This window comes from Amia ocellicauda, chromosome 1, assembly GCF_036373705.1.
Source record: "Amia ocellicauda isolate fAmiCal2 chromosome 1, fAmiCal2.hap1, whole genome shotgun sequence".
In the NCBI taxonomy this organism is placed as follows: domain Eukaryota; kingdom Metazoa; phylum Chordata; class Actinopteri; order Amiiformes; family Amiidae; genus Amia; species Amia ocellicauda.
This window is the reverse complement of record NC_089850.1, coordinates 26,132,566-26,152,166: the sequence shown is the minus strand read 5'-3', so window position 1 is coordinate 26,152,166 and position 19,601 is coordinate 26,132,566. Positions and strand designations below refer to the sequence as shown.

Below are 19,601 nucleotides of genomic sequence, written 5' to 3'. Positions count from 1 at the left end.
TGTGTTGATGATACACTGAAACTATGACATTCCCTGACGTTTATTTAGTATGATATGTATGTCACTTCTTCTCCCAAGTGTGGCAGTGTTTGATGGCTATGCTGAAGAAGGATGATTTAATAATCATTCTCTCTGAAGTGCTGTACCTTAAGTGATCTTCTGCTTCTCCAGGCACAGCTGTCAATAGAGTTTGTTCATGCAAGAACTTTTAATATGCAAGCAGTCTTCTGTTTCAATAACATTCATATAGTATGACTAAGTAACCTAATCTTTTGAAAAGTACAAATTAGAAGCAGTGTCAATCCAAAAATATGTAGTTTCAAAATTATTTCAATGTGTTGAAACAGGTTTGATGAATCAACAAGAAAACAGAACTTAGTTGAGGGGAGGTACCTCAAGTTAGCTATATCAGTAGAGATGCAGCCCTGTGTAGTTGAGCTGTTGTGAAAGGAATAGTAGGTTAGTAGAACTGCACTGCATGAAGAAAATTTCCACTGTTTCATCTGTATTTCTTCTTTCCGGTGTTCGTATCCTGACATCCTGAACGGCAGTCTACTGCAATCACTTTAAAGATGTCAGCTTGCATCTGTACAGTAGGGGTATGTCCTGAAGGCTGCTGTTCAGCTGTGTCTCTCACAGCTGCTGGAAAATCACAGCAACAAGAGTGACATCAAGGATGCCCCATGAACCGTTGGTGCTGAACCACTGTAGACAGCTTTCAGGGCTAGGAGCGTTATATTTCAAACTCAAGAGAAATTGAAATGGGGCCGTGTCAAAAGGAGCAACAAAAATAAAGAGAGACACATAGGAAGAGAGGATGACAAGAGGCACAGCTACAGTAAACTCTTGCTGACAGGAAATTAAATAAAATGATTAGATAGAATTATCAAGTGTAACCACCGTCAGCCATCTCCACACAGACACCATTCTTATGTCTTTAGATGAGGTATGCAGTTTTATTAATCTGTTATTGTAACATTATAAAGCCTCTTACATTTAAATCATCTGAGCCAAAAAGGAGATTTCAGAAGCTTTATGTTTTTTCTGATATCGTCTTTGATATTTTTAAAATACACAATAAATATCATAATATAATTTATATTAAAAATATTATACATATGAATAGGATAAATAGGAAAACTGCTTACATTATAAATATGATAACTGTTTACAAAATCAATTCTACATTCAGCATCTGTATTATAAAATACTTATGCATTTAATTGTATTCAAATAGTTCATTCAGGGAGGAACTGAAGAAAACATGCATTTGCTTTTTAAAATTCCTTAGACAGAAGCCAGATCACTGTGAACAAAAATCATTCTGATTCTTTAATTTGAAAAGAATAATAATCTTGAAATAAGCTTTAATATTGCCAGATATTATCAATCTTTGTAAGAAAACAATAACAAACAGTGACATTTAAAAGTATTAATTAAAAATTAAAAGTTTTTTTTTAATGTTTTCAGCCTTAGAGATCTGCAACAGAAATTAATAATAATAATAATAATAATTTCTTTAAATCTGAAAAGGAATATACATCTTGTGATCTACTGTAAGCAGACCAAAAAGCACAAATCAAAGAGGATTGTGTGTGTTCATTAAAAAATACACATATTTCAAAAATAATAATAATCTGTAAATGTGACATTTCAAGTCTAGACTCAGTAGTTGTGAGATTAATGATTTATTGTTGGAAAGATGAAAATTAAGTCTGTTTGATGGTAAAAGTGTCCTGACGAATTATAGCATGGCAGATTTAAGAAGGCTATAGTGTTTGGAAAATATAAGCTTCACTTTACTCTCCTATTGGATGGCACAGTGTGATAAGCTGTTGGGTTAGTTCAAGATGACAACCACACCAGCCACTTCAAACCAGCAAGAAATTGAAGACATTAATTGTGTTACTGGCTATGTTTGTAAGCATTCATCTGATTTGTAACATTTCCACTAGATGGTTTTGCAGCTGTTGGATAATCCTAGATTTAGTTTGTTGACCCCTTGTAATATATATCATCATGTATTGGGATAATAGTTTTAAAGTCCTACTAGACTGTTTTGTTGCTATCTTAAGCAACATGTGTTTTGTTTGACGTGTTTCAGAAAAATATAATGAAGAAGCAAAAGGGACATGAGGTCATAGGAAGGAGTTTGCATTGCTTATTCTCAAAATTGTTTCAAAGCAAATTCCATGGAGCTGGAAGAAAACTGGCAAGAAGGAAGGGAATACATTAATAGACAAATATGGCTTGAAAAAAAAAACACTTTTCTTAAAGAGGAAGAAGGGAAAAAAAAGTTTCATACATTGGTATAAAACTGAATTCTATCCAAACACTTCTAAATTCTTCAGCTTTGAATTTCAGATTTCTTATTGCAAAAATAAATATTTATTCCAACGGGAGTGTGTGAGGGTAGACAATAATAACATTTCTGAGGGGTGGATTTGGAGATGTCCTATACTTTACTCAGATGAATGTCTCCACATGAAATTGCAAATCATACTGTGTTTAGAGTAAGGATTTTGTTTTAATTGTAGCAAGAACCCTATATTTATACAGTCCTAAATAGTATATGTCATCATTATTCAACCTGGCTATTGTGGTAAATGAGATATGTCATGACTAACCATTTTAATGGAGTTTATCTAGACTTGATACAACTTGATACAACTATTGATAAAAATACATTATATTTGTTATTTTATAATGAAACAACATTCATAATATTCAACTAATGCTCTCTTAAATGCTGACAGATATTGTTCTGGTTTTTTAACATTCATATTTTGACATTTAGTAACATTGTAGTCTGTTTGAGTTTGAAGATCATTTGCCACCGCTTAACAAATTAATTTGGGTGGATTCAACACCTGAAACAATATTAATACAAGTTTGTGTACATCAAAATAAAAATTCACTGTGGTCATTTCAGAAAGAAACAGTTTGAAAACAAAATGATAAAGAGCACATTTAAACATAGCTTACATAACAAAATAAAACCTTGAATATTTATTTCACTGCAGGATTGAGCTGAATCAGAGGCACTGCTGGAAGTCCTACATTAGCACCCCTCTCTGATGTTTCCAAGAGTTTTCTCCGGCAGCCTCATTAAATATAGTGCTTTGTTTCATGTGGGAATAAGAGGCAGAATGCACATTCTTACAGTGGCATCACTCAAACTGTCAGTAAGACAGAGCACATCACAGAATACAAAGACAGACAAGAAAACATACAAATAAAACAAGCATACATGTCCCAAAACCAACATTGTTTTTTGTACTCATTATTGCTTCTGTTAAATTAGGGTCAAATGAGTTTAAGAGTATTCCAGAGAAGTTGGTATGCTTATTCTGGTTTCAATTAGTCTGAAAGGATGGTCAAGCTTTATTAATCATTTCAGTAAACCCACAAAGTGTACTTGTATTTGCTTGTTTATTTTCACAAAGCTATATTTGGCTCCCTGATCCAAGCAACAAGTGAGAAAAGATCTGATTAAGATGACGTTTAGCACCACTTGTGATAATTATGAGGGGGCTGGATAGTGCTGGTTATTAATTTGAACCATTAAGTTATATTTGATCATTTGAACAAATTAAGCATTGTTTCCAGGTTGTAAGTTGGGAATTTAAATAAACCTACAAAACCTCCATGGTCTGCCACCACTCAGGAATACAATCAAGTAGAAAGCTCTTAATTTAACAGGAACACGAATGCAGGGACAGCAGGGCCTCAGCAGTGACACTAACAGGAAGCCAGCATCATGACTTTGAATTTGCATCAACGCTTTACTAGTGAAACTGTATCCAGCCTTTCCCAATATTGCTTGGTAACAACAAAACCCCACTAAGCCAGAGTTTATTTCCTGTTTTAATATTGAACGATGACATCAGGGTGACACTGGTACTGTGAAAGGTTAGTACCTTCAGTATCCACCATAGAAACCAGACTGAGGCTTAGCAAAAGATGACACTTCTTACAGAATGCTGTTCCCTGTTAGAGTACACCAATAAAATTGATCATATTAAGACACATATTTTTGAATTGCAGTGTCAGAAAACTTAAAGGACCAATCTATTTTATTTTCAATTCTATTTGTTTACATGCTATATTCAGTTGACCCAAGACAACATTGGATTTATCAATAACAATGATACAAATTAAAAAGGATACAGGGTCAACCGTAGTAAAAAATAAAACTCCTAGTGCCACTGTCTGGAATATACAAGCAGTCAGAATGCACAAGCACTTGTTTTTCTCATTTCAATTTACTATCATCATCAAGCAAATCAACTCAAACTGTACATCCAATTTCTACCCCCCACCACAAAGGTCCGCCAACCTTGCCAAACTCTGTATTCCCAGCTCAATTTACCGCATTGTTGTAATTAAGTTATTTCTGCCTCAACGTGGGTCTTCTCTTGCAACAGTCTTTGCAGTCATTTGTTCAATTTCAGGCTGTATCTGCACATAAAGAATTATGACACCCATGCACATACAAACTGGAGAACATTTAGATCATAGCAGGTTATTCAGGCATTCCAGGTCCATTCTATCCATAACTCAGATTGACATTGTAACTCCCTTGTGCTCCTTTTGGCTGTATTCTATTCTAACTGGCATTTTTAAATGCTTTTAACCAATGATGCTCATTTGAGAACTTGTTTTAAATGATTTTGGCAGCAGTGGCAGAAACAGAAGAGTTCAGTTCACTAAGACAATGGTGGGATGTAGGGAGAGTGCAGATTCACCAGCGGTGTCAGCAGTACACTGTGAATGTCACCATGAAAGTCAACTAATCAATGAAAGCCCTGGAGACGGACATCCTAGAGCTCCAGTGAGCTCTGGAGTCCACACACGAGGAAAAAATTGTAGGGAAGCTGAAGCAGGGCCAAAGCAAGCTGATTCACCGTCTCTGCACAGCAGAGCGGGTAGGAGCTGCGAGAGCCGGGGGAGATCTACAGGAGGCAATAAGCTGCTTTAGTGAGCTGTTCACTAGTGAGGTAGCTGGACATACAGCCCACACACACAGGTTCCTTCAACATCTCTCACAATCCCCTGAGGAGGTGTGGGCGAGTCTGGACAGGAGCTCACACTGCAGGAGCTCAGCACTCGGGGGAATGGCAAGGCCCCCGGGATCGACAGACTACTGGAAGAGTTCTCCGCACCTTCAGGGTGGACTTGCAGGCCATAAACAGAGAGAGTCTGACTGAGGGGCAGCTGCCTCTCAGCTACAGGAGGTTGGTGTTCACTGCTGAAGAAAAGGGGACCTGTGTGACCTTGAGAGATGAAGGCCTGTCGCCCTGCTGTGTGTGCTCTACAAGCTCCCCTCGAGGGCTCTTGCCAACAGGCTGAAGGAGGTCATGGCATCAGTGGTTCACAAAAAAGTGGGTAATCTTGCAAATATCTTGCTCGGCCAGGTGCGACTGACCATTTACAAGAGCAGGAAGAGCCCAATGAAGGGGAAGGGCAGAGTGCTTACCACGCTGGCGAAATGTAGCGGGAACTTCAGGTAGGTAAGTAGGGTGGGGAGGTCGCAGGTGGATTTATGCAATCAGTACACACTTCTAATTTCAGATAAGCTCACATTAAATTGAGATTTTGAAGATGGCACAGAGAGCTGATACTGCCAGGTTGGAGAGTGCTGACAAGATGGATTGGTTTTATGTATTCAGAAAGCTTTTTACTCAAATGCAGTATTTACTTCTCTGTTTTCCATTTCAAATCTGTGTGAACTTATGTTCGACTAAAACATAGAAATAAATACATACATGAAATACATACATACATACATATGCACTTTACTGTATTGCCCTCTAGTGGTAAATAGTGATTGGTATTTTGATTAAATGCTTGATGTTTTACAGAACATTATCTGTGAATGTATAAAACCATATTTTTCTTAGAACCTATATTAAATTGCATGTGTGTTGACTTTCATAAATACGTCAAACATGGTGATAGACAGCCGTCCCCAAGTGAAAGTTGCAGTGCAGAAAGTGAAGCTGTCCTCTGCAGCTCATTCCAGAGGTGTTTCATGCTTACAGCTTAGGACTCTGAGCAAACAATGCAAATGGTTTCATCATTATTCTCTTTAAGCCCTTGATATACTCCTAGCTGGGTGTCGTGGAAATGGGTGGGCCCTTGTAAACTTCCATCAACGTTAGCAGTGTATTGTTGTCTAGAATCGTACATTTTTAAGTATTAAGTAACAGGAAATATTTAAGTATTTTATGTACTGTACATGTAGTGACAGTATGGGGTATGGTCCATGATGGACTCCCTCTTGGAGCTACAGCACCACAACCACTCACCAGGGGAACAAAGTCTGACCAGACGCCTTTTGGCTCAGAGAGGTGAGCACACCAGCCGGCACTGATGGTCAGGGACTGTTTAAAAGAATAACACACCCTCAGATGCATTACATTGTACTAGAGGAGGGCATTGGGAGTTCTATTTGATTAATAAAAAAGAAATGTTGACATTGAATGAACTTATTTTATTGTATGTTATTAATTACACTGAGCCATTGCTGTGTATGTGCCTGGTTCATTAATTGTGTCTGTTGTCTGTCTGCGTATGGCTGGATGGATGATTAGCGAGCTGGTACACTATAGGATGATGTTTACAGCTCTCTGTAGCTCCTTTTGGCTATTGGCCTCATGGGAGAAGTCACCAAGAATTAATCATTATAACTTAGGGAAATGACTGGGATAAATCAATTGTTCCTGTTTTTCCCATTATCTTTTTTATTGACTAGTTAAATGAAGCATACATAAGATTTAAAGCACTTCTGTCTTCTGTCCTCATGGGTCCACATACATAAATATGGTTAAAATCTACAGGAAATTCCAAATGATTTCATCTTTGGAAAATCCCCTTTCCAGTAAAATTACAGCCTCTTCCCATCTCTGATATTGTATCTTATGAGCATGCTCAGCAGCGTGTCCTTGAAACGGCTGAATACACCCTAAGGAGTAAAGAAACACAAATATTTGGGTCATACAGAGTCTTTGAATCACATTTATCTGTGCTTTACAAGATGTGGAATGTTTCAGGACCGTTTCAGTGTACAAATAATATTTACCCTTTTTAAGTTGCTTTGACAATGACTTGTCCTCTGCAGCGTATTCTTCTCAGGTTAATGCTGGTGGTGCATTTTCCCGCACTAGCTCTCTGTCGCATAGCAACATTAAGCAAACATACAAATCTTGTAGCTACAGCAGAGTTTGGGGCCCGTATTTTCAAAACTTCAGAGAAATAAATAACTAAATAAAATAAAAACATATAATTAAATATAACAGCTCATTTCCATTTCCTGTTTATGAAACAATACAGTTTGCAAACACTACATCATTACATTTCTTTTTTCTATTTGAATAAATCTAGCTCTGTATCGATGGCAGATATATAGATATATACATATATTTACCTATCTCTATCTGTATATAGATATTGTTTCGATGTACATGTGCACAAACACACACACACACACACACACACACACACACACACACACACACACACATATATAAACATATATAAATCTGCAGCATTTTGCATCTTTAAAATGGTCTAATAATAGTTATGAAAAAAGGGTAACACCCCCTTTGAAGCCTCCCTCTACAAGGTCCAGTGTGCAGTGAACCAGGGCAGGGAAACTGTGTGCACATGTTGGCTGATTCCTCCTCAGACTGTAGTAGGAGTGACTCCAGTTGCCCGTGCACTCAGAGACTATGGCTTACTTCTCTTCTCTCACGCCTGTTTTTGTGGCAGTTTTATGCATTGTTCTAGGTTTCCTGCTCAAAACTTTTCTGACAAAAGACAAAGTAACAAAGAAAGCACCCAAATCAGAACCTAATCCCAAACCCTGGGTGGATGAAGATCTCCAAGACAACACAGAAATCAACCCCAAGGATGACGGTAATCCTGCTGTTCTAAACACTTCAGTTTAAACAGCTTTCCTGCAATGCTACATTTAAAACTGCAACAATAAAAGGAAATAATGTATGAAAATAAAATTTGTAATTTTGTATTATAGATGTTACTTACTGGAAATTCAAAGACGACAGTGTTTTTTATTGTTTGTTTGTTTAGTGTGTAACCTGTTTATACTATATGCATTACCCAGCATGGATTTACAGTAGCTTTAAATTATCCCCTTTAAACCCTTACATGCACTGAAACCTGCCACTTACAAATTACCTAATGTAAATAATAATGTATGAAGGAGAGACAAGCTATTTCTTGTTAATGTCACTGTACTTTTTAAACATCTCTTGAACAGCAACAAGAAAAGAGATACATTAAAAAGACAGTGTAAAGTATTGTTGTCTGTGGTATAGTCTTCTCTGTACATCCTTAAGCACTCAGTTGTAAAATACAGAGGAAAACATAAATAAAAAGGGCAATTCATTTTTGCATTTATTTAGAGATTTAATTTAATTTGTTTATTTAATTGTAGAATGGGAGAATGGGAACTCAACTTCAGGAAAAAGATTGGGAAATTATTTTCCTTGAGCTGCATTCCAGTTTGTACCAGAAAAAAATAAAACAATAAAGAAAGAGTGAAAGAAATAATGTTCACAGTGAGGCTTTAAAAAAATAAATTACCCAGAGAAAATGAACCTTCTGCTGGTTGGTTTATCTCTGCTCTTCTGCATTTAAGTAGAATCAAAATGCTTTGATGAAGTGAAGCATAAAATGTTAGTTTAACAACAGAGAAAACACTTTCAACATCAATGGCTTTTGCAGTCCTTCTGAAATCTCTAGGCCGTGTGTGTTTATATAAGAATTAATATTTAACGAAAGTTGTCTGGGCTGAGGTGAGGTCAAAGTATTACTTTAATGGCTCAAAATGTATGTTTTAAGTAGTTAATGATGTATTAAAGAATACCTATCTTAATATAAAATAGGTAATGCTGCAGTACCAATACACCAGTTTTCCTGACCTAAGGTAAAAGACTAAAAGAAGGCATTGATTTGGAGAGGTAGTTTTGTATTTTATGGATTTGACCCAGTCATGTTCAAACACTGTCTGTCTGGAATGTCAGGATAAGGTACTGTTCATGTTACATAATATCACTGGGGGAAAAATATGAATACTTCCAAAGTTTCAGTGATGAGAGCAGTTTTGTTACTCTTAGCACAGGGGGTGGGGTAGGCTTCATTCATACATGGCTTCATTCACTGAGCAAAGCCCCTTGACTGTGTGTTTTGAACACCTGCTTGGTTCTCTAACTTTTAAATATCATTAATTATGCTAATGCAATGGTTTGGAAATGTATGCACATTACATCACAAAATAGGTGAGCCAGGTACTCAATACATTAACAATATTCAGTTCAGGGCTAGGTTTTCTAGATGCCTCAGAATTTGATTATTGGAGTCAGGTGGTGAAATTACTATGTCACAGTATAGACCAGTTGCCTCCAACTTAGCAAAGGGAATTTTTGAAAATTGATGGTTGATGATTGCTCCAATGGTTTCTAAATGACTGATTTGACCATACCTGCTTAATTGTTCTGAATTAAATACTTGCAGGTGTTTAAAAATTGGTGATAGAAGGGTGACCCATAAAACCTGCTGGATAGGGGCTCTCTAGGCCCAAGGTTGGAGACCACTGGTATAGACAGTAGCAATATAGACATGGTAGTGTAGTGAGAGGAAAGCATGGTGATACTGGGGAAAGAGTGTAAATAAAAGCAGAGGAGCTGAACAGGAAAGTGAGAAGAACGATTGTATTTCAGATATGACATTTCTGTGTGAGGAGGAAATATTAATTAGGTGCTGACTGAACAACGCAATCATGCACTTTATCATGCTGCAGTAATTAACATATTTAAAGGGTCTAACTATACTTTCATTTAAAATTTAATGTAAGCAGGACACTAAATACTATATAAGACTGTACGGAGCCAAAAGCAGGAATGAAAGACAATCAATAATAATGTGTGTAGTTCTACAGAATAATAACAAAGGGTTAGTTAAGTAAATGCATACAAAGACTTGGAGATGTAAAGCGTCTAAAGCGATTCTCAAAGATGTCTCTTCTCAGTGCACCTTACATACAATCCTGATCAAGGTTTCTGAACATATAACAATCTCAGTTTTCCCTTGGGAACTAGGCACACCAAGGTAAAGCTTAATACACCACATCGCAATTTAGCCATAATACCATCTGGGCATAAAGGTCCAGGGCAGCGAATCTGTGAGTAAGAAATTGAATCTCTGCACTCAAGAAATGGACCTACTCTAAAGGTATCTAGTACTTCACAGGAATTCGTAGGTTTACAAATGAATTGGCATTGTGTGAGCCTTTAGCATTTGTCTCCCAAAAAGCAAAACTGAAACCTACTGTAGAGTACTGCATAATCTGCAGGGTATGCTAGGAGTGTTAAACTCAGTTTGTATAGTTTTACGGTGAAAATGAATTAAACATATTTTAATTGATGCAGCAAGTCTACAGTATGTATTCCATGATTGTGAATGATTTTGGGTGCTTGTAACAAATTGCACGGCAAGCTATGACATTGAACTTCAATTATGTAATCAACAAAATATGAATTAATAATTTACCAAATGGAAAATAATCTTTAGGAGCCTGGCAGGAATGTCACTCATTTAAGCAGGTATATAACCACTGAAGGTCTTGTTTCTGGATAGCAAAGTCAATTCTAAATTTCACTGAAACACAAAGTTGAAGGTGTAAATTTGAGATAAAACCTAATTCATTTGGATTGTTTACCATTAATATATCCCAGAAATACATTTTGAAAGGCTTTATGTAAAATCAGAAAAAGCATGTTTTTTTCCTCAGTCTTATACTGTACAACATATCAATTCACAGACATAACATTAAATAAATCATAGTAACTCATTAGAGATATAGAACATATTATTTGAATTCTTAGCAGACACCCTTATCTTAATTGTTACAGTATATGACATTATTTTTACCCATTTACATATCTAGGTATTTACAGGAGTACTCTAGGTAAAGTACCTTGCTCAAGGGTTCATCAGCAGTGTCCCCAACCTGGGATTGAACCCATGACCCTCTGCTCTAGATTCCAGAGCCCTGACCACTACTCCACACTACTCCCCATATATGAATATAATATATATGAATATACACATGTGAGGGAAGATTGAAAGAGAATTGGAATTCAGAATTCAAAGGACAGGAAAAATGGTTTTCTTTAATAAACTGTGAGAGGAAACATATGGTTCTGTTAAGGATGTTATATGTTTTGTGCCACTTATGTGTCAGATGAGTTAATTTGCTCTTTATTGTGTTGTGCAGCTGAAGAAGATTGGGCTGACAGTGAGAGCGACGTTCTTCGCGTCCCTTACTCCCCGTTGCAGCTCTCAGAAGATGACATGTTACACTGCTCTCAGCAGTTTTTCGTGCTGATGAACAAGAGGAGGTCTGTCAGAAACATCAGCTCCAAGCCAGTGCCAAGGGAGGTCATCGACAATATCATCAGAACTGCAGGTGCATTACTCACAACGCCTCCATACCGTCCAGTGCTCAGTGCTCCTGTATATTGATAATTCATTCTGAGCCTGAGCCTTTTGTCAGCTTTCCCATGGTACCAGTGCAGTCATGCTGATTAATTTGATGCACGATTTTCAATAAAATTGACATTGAGTTTGTTTGAAGCAGCATTAACGGTGAGGCTAATCTCGGTGCTTTGTGATGAGATGGTGTTCAAAAAATTGTTAATTTCTTTTTTATCTGCCTGTTCTTTAAAAGACTGCAGTGTAAAGTAATCAAAAAAGATTGGAGACAATGGGTCTGCTTACAATCAGGCACAGTGCCAGCAGGCAGTATGAAAACTTTTTTCGATTATCTTTCCAAACATAATTCAGACCTGACCTAAATACCCCTATCAATCAGTTCCCTGCTACAGAAGACTGATGAATTGTCCTAAATCACACCTTATTATGTTCTACTTTTTGATTTAGTATAATGACTATTTAGCTTTGAGTTTACATCACCAAGCTTGCAACTCATATTGCATTTCAAAATGAGCATTGAATGGCTAAAGAAAGTAGTGTATAGACTATCCTGATGTAGCAGGTCAACATGATGATGCCTCCAGGTGTGAGAGGAACATAATCAACACAAATCATAAAAATGTTAGGTTGTGTATGTAACCCTGGTTACCTGAAGAAAGAATAACTCCCAAAGGGGTTACGGGACATTGTGCATGCAATGGGAAGTAGTGAAAAACAATAAAGCTGCTGATAGGCCTTTGTGCTCTGTCACTCAGGCAAGCCACATTGTCTGCTTTATCTATGCAGCACAGAGACACACTTCCTATTTTGCCATAGCCTGAAGGCTCATAAGTGACTTCGCAGCTTTGGGAGCTATTTTCTCCATTAAAGGCCTCCTGTGGTTGTACTGAAGGGGAAAACATTATAACAGGGCCCCATCTCAACTGATGACTGAACCGAAAGTATTTAACCAAGAGCTGGGGTCACCTTGTTCCCAACAGGGGATCAATTAAACAGGAGCTGGGAACCCAAAAGGGGCATCTAAAGGCCACGATATACTATGAAATTTCCATGAAATCGGATTTCATGGAAATTTCATAGTGTATTGTGGCCTTAAGACACATGATCAGGAGCAGGGTCTGCCCGGTACCCAAGCTCAACTGGAAAGGACATAACCAGGAGCAGGGGCCACAACATGGCATGGGCTCAACTGGAAATCACAAAGTTGGGAGCAGGTAGCCTATATAGGGCCCTGATACTCTACTGAACTCAACAATATACCTAGGAGCATATGCCACCATACCACCTGGGCTCAAATGGAAATCCACAAAACCGGAGCAGTAACCCTACAGAAGGTCCTGGGACTCAACTGAAGCAAGTACAGGGTCTATAAAACCTCACAAATGTGTGCAGCTCAGTTTAGCTCACCGCATGCACAGATGTCAGACAAAGGAGCTCCTAGCATAAGGGCCCAGGAGGAAGCCATGCCTCTGGTTGAGTGTTCCACCAGTCACTCAGGCACTGGGAGGGCAGCAGACACATAGGTCATGGCGATGGTATTCACGATCCAATGGGACTGGCGTTGCTTAGAAAAAAATTGTTGCCATACGGCAAGATACAGGGTCATGTCCTCTTTCCAGACTCCAGTGATAATCAACCAAGTTTTACTGTTTCATGGTCTTAGTCTTTGATAGTAATTATAGTTTCCACAGACAACATGCCTTTGCGTTTGCTGCTGTGAATAAAGACAGTGTTGTGTAAAGGAAGCTTAGATCAGCCTCATTCTTGTGTTCAGCCTGAATCATTTGAAACTATGAATGGAATTAACTAATTCCTTTATAAAGTTCTGTTTTGTTTTATGTCTGAAAACAAAAATCATCCCAACCATACATACAGCAGCAAAGCTGCTAAAACCACCATAAAGGAAGTCATGACACAACCTTTACTGTGACTGTTTTCATCAGCATATAATCCCAGTCATTGAGGTTTCAATATTGATGAACATCTGAAGTGCCACAAAAATGTGGTCCTAAATGCTCTGTCCCCTTAAGATTCAAGCATCAGTAGAAAATCTTCAGATAACAGTGCAGGCAAATAAGAACATGACAAACTAATACATTATCAATCACAGACACAGCAGTTAGGCAGCTGCGCGAAAACATCTTACTGAATAAAATACAGTGATGTTTGTTTGGAATGATTAAATAATATATAAACTACAATTTAAGTTGGGTTAATGTGTAATTAAATCTATATGAATTATTTTCAGCTTCGTGTATCTTTAAACCTAGGAGGCCTACAAGGGAGAATTTTTGTTCAGCATGTTATATCTTATCATCAGTGTGAGCAGTAAGAAAGGAGTAAAGGAATGTACTGCAATAAACCTAGATACCTGGTAATAGCATCAGATTGCACATTGATCTTTATTCGCTCAGATTTTAACACTATCCTGAAGACAATAACCACACTGGTGCAAAACACAAAAAAGTACCTTTTGTCTTTTAATAATTTGGTATCTGCTACATTCTGGGAGAGATAGGAAATATCAAGTCATTGTTTTAGTTTTTTAAATGCTGTTTTTAGTGAACACTGTGACACCTTAAGGTCGATGTTATTGAGTGTGGTGTGATACAGACAAACTGATGTGTTTGTTGAATGAATGAGCAGGAACATCTCCCAGTGGAGCACACACAGAGCCGTGGACGTACGTGGTGGTGGCAGATCCAGAGACGAAGCACAAGATCCGCGAGATCGTGGAGGAGGAGGAAGAGATCAACTACAAACAGCGAATGGGAGAGAAATGGGTCAGTGACTTGCAGAGACTAAAGTAAGTCGGTATTTGATAGTTCTATTGCCTTATTAATGCACAAAGATGCTTTAAGCTGCCTTATGTTTACCATGCATTTCTTATTAAAAAATTAAAGACAAAAACTCAACACAATGAAAACAAAATAAATACAAATAATACTCCGAGGGCTGGTTTCACAGATTCAGATTAGCACCACTATTCATGGACTTCCTAATGTTATTTTAAGTAGTACTAGACTAGTGATAATCAAGGCCTGAGAAACCAGCCATTAAAAGGTTACTGTGACAATGCCCACTTCTTTGTTTTTCTTTTTCCATGAGGAAAAACAGGTGTTTGCTTGTAATGTCAAAGTACATATTGTATAAATATGTCCCCCAAATCATTCCAATGAAGTAAATCCCAGCTCGATTATATATCCAAACAGTGGTTGTTAATTTTCACCATCAATGGGAGACTAACCTTCAGCCAGTGGAATTCTGCTCATTGAGATTACTGGAGCCTGATAATATTGATCCAAGATTGCTAGACAGCTACAGTTCAGGGTTTCCATCATTACCTGTGACAGTTCACTTTTGTTTATAGATACATGTCCATGACGCAAAAATAGTGTAAACCTTTTTAGATCCAAGTATAATACTTATAATAATTATAGTATGTTTTGTTAACATTATATGATAACATTCAATCAATTCAGAAACATATTAAATGAGCCTTCTAAATTAGATTAAATATATTCATGAAGAATTAATAAATACTTGTTGTTGGCCTTTATTCTGGATTAGTTTTATGATATTACACACTATTCATTTTCATTAGTGAGATTTTTAATACCATAGCTATTATTATTATTATTATTATTATTATTATTATTATTATTATTATTATTATTATTATTATTATTTCAAAATAATTAACTATATCTGAAACATTTTAGTTAAAACATGAATTGCAATGCATTATCATGTACGTGCAGAAGGTTTTGAACAAAAAATATAGCACAAAATGTGCTTGAGTGTTGTCTCCCAGTTGAGGTCTGATTAGCTGATTGACTGAAATAAAAGTGTTTTTGCATGCTGGGCTCTGACTGGTTAGTTATTCAACAAGTTGGACACTCTTGTTGTTGTTGTTGTTGTTGTTGCTGCTGTGCATTTATTTTGGGGTATGCCAGTGTAGTGTATATTTTCTTACCTCATCTCTGTCCTTTTTCTTTCTGAAAGTGGTGAACCTCCTACAGAAGGTACATTTCTGGGTCCTTCCTGACCCTCTTCACGGTCAAGCCTCCCACAGTGGTATTAATCAATTAATCAATCTCTGCTGTGATTGGACTATTTACTGGAGTTTGGCTGGACATTGTAAACCTAGCTTCTCCTTAAGGACTTTTGTATTTATTTCCTCTGGCAAGGACACTGGGATTTGTGGAAAAGTATTTTTAAATCTTATGTACAGCCGTTGCTTTCTTACTCCCTCATGCAAGCTTAACCTTTGATATCTGTTTATTATGCACATTTCAAGCTGTTATGGCTGTTGAGTAGCAGAGAAATATCCACTGGTTCTCTGGCTAAAAGTGTAAACAGGAAAAGTTTTATATCTGATAAAAAAACATCTTCTTGATTAAAACAGCCTTCCGTTTTCCTTTTCTTTTTTTTGTGACACCCACACTCCAGGAAAACACTGCAGGATTCTGTACTGTAATCACTCAACTCCTCAGATTGCGGATTGCTCATTATGTAAATGCACCAGTAATTATTTCAAGGTTAAGTTTTATACTTTATGCAGTGGGTGCTTAAAGGAAAATAAATGACTCTGCAAGATGCTGCTGTAACTATGAGTGAATGAATCAGCAAGATAAAAAAAAATGTACACACACCTACCCATTTTTGAGACCAGGATCAATGCAGCTGGTGGAAGTAAGAGAAATAGAGACTGCAATCATCAGCCTCTATCGATCCACTGCTGCATGAAGGCCTCCCCAATTGTTTAGATGTACAGCGTCACTTCTCCATAAAATAAAAGCAGTGTTTATACACGCGCACACACACACACACAGATTTACTGCATTTTATTATTGCTGTTGTTGCAGGACAAACTGGGTTAAGGAGTACCTGGACACAGCACCTTACATCATCCTGATATTCAAGCAAACACATGGAATTCATCCTAGTGGGAAAAAGAAGACCCATTACTACAATGAGATCAGTGTGTCTATCTCCTGTGGGATCCTGCTTGCTGCACTGCAGGTATCACTGTCCAGACATCAGCACCACTCACACGGTGGTGACACATAAGTACAGGGATCCTTCTGTAAAATGACACATCCCTCATATAGATGGCCAATGTTCAAATGACAATGCTTTCACAATGTTGGCAATCATATAGTTAATTTATTAATCCCAGTAGTCTAGTTCAATGGGAACTCAGTATTGACATGTGTATTCATTTTTAAAAGTTTTACAGCCAAAAAACACACATGTGTAAAAAACATTGGACACATATGTTTTCGTACTAATGTTTTGTGACTGCATGTGTGGATTCAAAGATCAGACAGGCAAGGAAAGTACATATCAGTGATGGATGATGACTCAAAAAATTGGGGAGGACAGGAGGAAAACCAACCCACTGCGTCATGTTATTTTACACTAGTTGGCTACTCAGCTTTCTTATGTTCAAGTGTAGCAATAATCCAACTAGCAACCTAATGCAAACTTACTATACAAGTAAGGTAAGGTAATGCACCCAAAGTTTATCCCCGTCTTCCATAAGGAACAAATATCATATTATCATATATCTAATTACAACACAAAGGATGAGTATAAAAAGGGGCCAGGTGAACGAGAGGGAAAGACACATCTTATCACTGCGGCTCTGGATGGGAATGAACCTCGTGTGTGCGTAATGTGTCACTAGAAGCCTGTCAGTCCAGTTAAGGGTGACGCAGCACCCAGTATGTCACAGTGGGAATTTTAAAAAAGGAAAAGCAAAAACCAAGAACATCTGGAATTATTAAAAACAAAGCAAAATTGAAGTATGTTATGAGTTCTTCTGCCTGTGGGAGGGTTCCACTCACTTTACATGCCGGGAGATTATCTTCATAGCTGGCCTGTTGTTGCATCCAGTCTTCCAAGAGCAAGAGAGACGTAAAGGCTGGCTGTCTTATGATCTTAAAAGGTCAGAGGAAGCTAACACTAGCTAGCTACTTCTAGATTTAAAAAAAAGGGAAATGTAAATCAGAAAAATCGAAAAGTGGTTCGCAATTTGCTTTTATAATTTCTATTTTTATAATAAGGTACTATATCTATCACTATCTATCGCTTTACCACCAGTTCGTCACACTCACGTACAATATAGTGGTAGAGAATTGAAGATGACCCAAACACTTCACACAGCCTGCACTTCCCCTCTGCCTGCAGGTGTCGCTGTTGAAGCATTTGAATCAGAATTTCAATGTGGATTAAAATGTACAAAACACATTACATATAAGTTATTTGTCTCTCACCACACTATAGTTTAATTCAAGGAGACGCTAGTTTAATTGAGCATGTGTGTTTCTCTTCTCAGAACGCGGGGCTCGTGACCGTGACCTCCACTCCTCTGAACTGTGGGCCCAAATTGCGGGTGCTGCTGCAGCGGCCAGGGAATGAGAAGCTGCTGCTGCTGCTGCCTGTCGGCTATGCGACAGAAGATGCGATGGTACCTGACCTGCAACGCAAGAGCCTGGAAGACATCATGGTGTTTATTTGACCTGTCTGGGTGAATCTTCCACAGGTTCATATTCCAGATCCAACAACATTAGTTAAAGTCTTGTCACGGAATGACATTGTTCCTTTGCGGTAATACACTTTTTATTTGTTTTAATTCTGAATATAACAACAGTTCACACCACCTCCTCACACATACACATACTGAATATTTGAGTCTAAGGCCTCCGAAGCTCATCCACAGGAATCTCTGAAGATACCTTGTGCTAAATACTGCCATGCAACTCTGCTTTGAGTTTAATCCCACCACCCCCACTCTCAATCCTGTCAATAGAGGTTCTGAAAACCAGCTCCCCTTGGGAAGTAATGAGCCTAGAGTTATTGTTTTTTAAGTAGGTTAAGTAAATCCAACACATTCGTTCAACCTTAAACCTAAGGCAGGGTATCTGTGCTTCAGTGTATGTTAATGGAACGTGACAGGAAATAAGATAGCTGTTGCATTTCCATCAAGTTCAATTGAATCAAAGGACTCTTCTTGGGAGATTGAAACAAAGTCACTTGAAAAAAAAAAAAAAACTTTGTATTTTATAGTTACTTCAGTTTTATGTCCCAGCGTTGATGTGAGTTTTCTGGAGTATTCAAGTTCTGATTACCTGCTGTAGTACATTTTCATTTTTCATATTAGTTATAATATATACTATAAGAATAACTATTATTATTGTATCATGCATTTATATTTGGATAGAGTATAACTGTTTAATAATAATAATAATAATAATAATAATAATATGAATAATATGAATAATATGAATAATATGAATAATGTATTTCACACTGCAGACTTTTTGAATTGATCTGTACAATGAATGTTTTACCACTAGATGGTGATTTTATTCTTCATCAAAAGGTTGTTGTTGCTTCTGTTTAATAAATAAATGACTATGAGAGTTTAATGTCTAATTTTCTTTGTTAAACAAAGTATCTACAACACTCTATAAATCAATAGATTTCTCAATAAATTAGTAATTAAATTAGTCATAGTTTTTCATCATAATGTTCATAATAGTCACATCGGCCTCCCAGAAAAATACATAAATAAATAACCAATAAAGCAATGAGAGTGGCTTATGCTACTCTTAAAGACTGTATGCTCCAAGACCTGTAGAGGGCACTGCCCTTCAGTATTTTTCTTCTAATAAACCAAGGGCATATCTATCCATCCATGTCGTTTTCAGAAAATACAGGAAAGCTATCCACATCTCCCTGGCTACAGTCTACTCCAATGACTGTTACATACCAGCCAACTTTCTGAAACTCATTGTGTGCATTTCTGTTTAGACCTACCTTCTTCAATGTTTAAAATATTTGTCACCTCTTTTTTGGTTGTGGGAGACATATAGGGGCATGTTAAAATGTATAATAAAACACCTGCAAGTATACAGAAGTATCTGTATAATTGGGAGAAGGTGCAGCATGTGAAAACATTTATTTTAACCTTGAAACTGATCATTTTCTCTATTTGAGATTTTTACCTGCTGATGACATCAGTAATGTAGGTCACCCTGGCTTTGTCAGTGTAATAAAAATACTAACTCATA

At 37.2% G+C, this 19,601-nt stretch overlaps 1 protein-coding gene across 1 annotated transcript; it reads left to right on the top strand.

Annotated features, from left to right (window-relative positions):
* Positions 1-7,657: 7,657 nt before the first annotated feature.
* iyd (iodotyrosine deiodinase) lies at positions 7,658-18,956 on the top strand. The gene is made up of 5 exons (XM_066699848.1): positions 7,658-7,920; positions 11,303-11,494; positions 14,167-14,326; positions 16,389-16,545; positions 17,864-18,956. The coding sequence occupies exons 1-5, from the start codon at positions 7,734-7,736 to the stop codon at positions 18,044-18,046; spliced, it is 879 nt and encodes a 292-aa protein (XP_066555945.1). The 5' UTR covers positions 7,658-7,733; the 3' UTR covers positions 18,047-18,956.
* The last annotated feature ends 645 nt before the right edge of the window (positions 18,957-19,601 follow it).